The sequence below is a fragment of the Glycine soja genome, chromosome 15 (assembly GCF_004193775.1).
Source record: "Glycine soja cultivar W05 chromosome 15, ASM419377v2, whole genome shotgun sequence".
NCBI lineage: Eukaryota > Viridiplantae > Streptophyta > Magnoliopsida > Fabales > Fabaceae > Glycine > Glycine soja.
The window spans coordinates 38,399,600-38,401,722 of NC_041016.1; the positions used below are offsets into that span (position 1 = coordinate 38,399,600).

Consider the following 2,123-nt stretch of genomic DNA (forward strand, 5'->3'; position numbering starts at 1 on the left):
TTTTGTAGTTAATTGTAATTAATAATATTACTCATATTTTGATGGTAAGAACTAAAAGAAAATTAAAATATAAAGTATAGGAACTAAAAAAATTACTTTCAAACTATATGGACTAAAAGAAAATTAAAATATAAATTATAAAGACTAAAATACTACTTTCAAACTACAAAGACTAAAAAAGAGAATTAAAATATAAACTATAAATCTAAAAAAATCACTTTAAAATTATAAGGATTAAAATATACAAATGATAAAACTATAGAGACTAAATGAGTAATTCAACTTATAATTTTTTATTGTTATAGAATTCAATATGAAAGACATTTTTATGAAAACATATTTAAATTTAATTAAAAATATATTTTTCTATCTTAATTCCTATTTTTTTTACTATTTCTAAGTAAAACATTAAATATTATAATATTTTTCTAAAAGTTTTCCAAACAGCTTATCAAACCATGACAACAGCGAGTTCGATCGGTCGATTATTTTATTCTATCCAGATATTATATTATATTCGTGTTTCTATTGGATATATACGGGTGCATTAAATTATTGAACTTCTCGTTAGTGTGTTTCCACGTAGAGGTGAAGATGTAGACAAATCAAACTAATAAATTAAAACAATACAGCAGAAATATATAGCACTGCACAGAAGTATATACTTAGCAAAATCGATCATAAAACATTCATTAATATTCATATGTATCACGTTGAGCACTTCCACATATATAATTTAACACACACAAGACATCACCGACATGCATATCCAAGTTTATTCCATACAAAGGAAGGATCTATATAAGCATCCTTCTCGTCAAACTCCACACCGATTATTATACATATAAGCACTTATCCAGAGGCCAAGCCCATTATTTCTTAGTGCATAACTTTTAGAGCTATGCTTTGAGAAGATGAACATCAATATCTTTAGTGCATTTGTGCAGGTATTCGATGTATCCATATGGAGGATCAACCTCCTCAGCAAGCCTTTCATATTCAACCGTCCATTTAATAAAAGCACCGCCTTGATCCTTATCAATGGCTTGAAAGGTGAACTTAAATTTCTTATACTTATGATCAATGTCTCCACTGAAGAGCTTGTAGGTGATTGTTTTGTTCTGTTCATCAATGGATTCAATACTCTCCAGACATGTTGTAGCCTTACCATCTGTGTTGTTTCACAAGCAATCGAGAACAATAATAAGATCATTGTATCATAATGATACAAAAATGAATAAATGAATTAATAATCATATAAGGTTAATTTTATAAAAATGGAAAAGAATATAAATTTGATTGAATTATAGGTCATTTTGAATAATTTTTCATAGAATCAGCTACTTCTCTTTCTTAAAAAAACAGCAATTTTTATGATTGTAAGCAAATATAAATTAGTTTATGCTTTTTTTCAAATTTTGTAAAAAAAAAAAACTAAATTATCATATATCAGAATCATTATTCTCTAATTTGTAATAAAATGGCCCTATCGAGACTAAAAATATATCCAAACTTAAGAGAAAAAAATAGTCTACCCATTTTAATTTGCATATTAATATAGTTATTAGAAGTTTAATTACCTATGGTATAAGTCCAGTGTTTGACTGTCTCGTTGTGATGCCAGTCTTCACCTTGATGCAGCTTGGTTCCATGTACTCTATCAGTAAGGTTTTGAACATGATGAAGTTGTGTTGCAAAGAGGTTGAACCACTTTGCAGCGGTTGCATGAACCCCAATTTCAGTGGTGATTTTCCCAGCAAGTGACATGGTGAAGAAAGAAGCAAGTAATAGAAGCAAGAAGCAAGAGATGGAACAAACAAAGATGGGAGATGGGGATGAATATTGCGAACAAATGTGACTTAAAAAGACCATAATTTACCCACTCCTAACAACTAAATAATTAAAGTGTGGGGTCCATATTCAATACCCTACAAGGAAAAAAAAGTACCCAATCATTTTATTTTAAATATTCCAAATTTAGTAATAGACATATATTCCAGGCCAAAAAATAAAAGTTTGTTGTTACTAAATTTGTAGTTTTTATATTTTTAGTATGAGTTTTTTTAGTAATAAGTTTTACAATTTAATTAATAAATTTTATTACTTAATTTGAAATTTTAATA

At 27.6% G+C, this 2,123-nt stretch overlaps 1 protein-coding gene across 1 annotated transcript; it reads right to left on the reverse strand.

The window, feature by feature from the left end:
- Positions 1-660: 660 nt before the first annotated feature.
- LOC114386946 (MLP-like protein 43) lies at positions 661-1,845 on the reverse strand. Its single transcript, XM_028347024.1, has 2 exons — positions 1,581-1,845; positions 661-1,171 (listed from the first exon to the last, which is right to left on the reverse strand). The coding sequence occupies exons 1-2, from the start codon at positions 1,765-1,767 to the stop codon at positions 900-902; spliced, it is 459 nt and encodes a 152-aa protein (XP_028202825.1). The 5' UTR covers positions 1,768-1,845; the 3' UTR covers positions 661-899.
- Positions 1,846-2,123: the final 278 nt, after the last annotated feature.

Excerpts from the sequence above, each read along its gene's own strand:
- LOC114386946 (XM_028347024.1), bottom strand. The coding sequence starts at position 1,767 with ATGTCACTTGCTGGGAAAATCACCACTGAAATTGGGGTTCATGCAACC. Across the intron at positions 1,172-1,580 it reads ACACTGGACTTATACCATAG|ATGGTAAGGCTACAACATGT; the intron begins GTAATTAAACTT and ends GAAACAACACAG.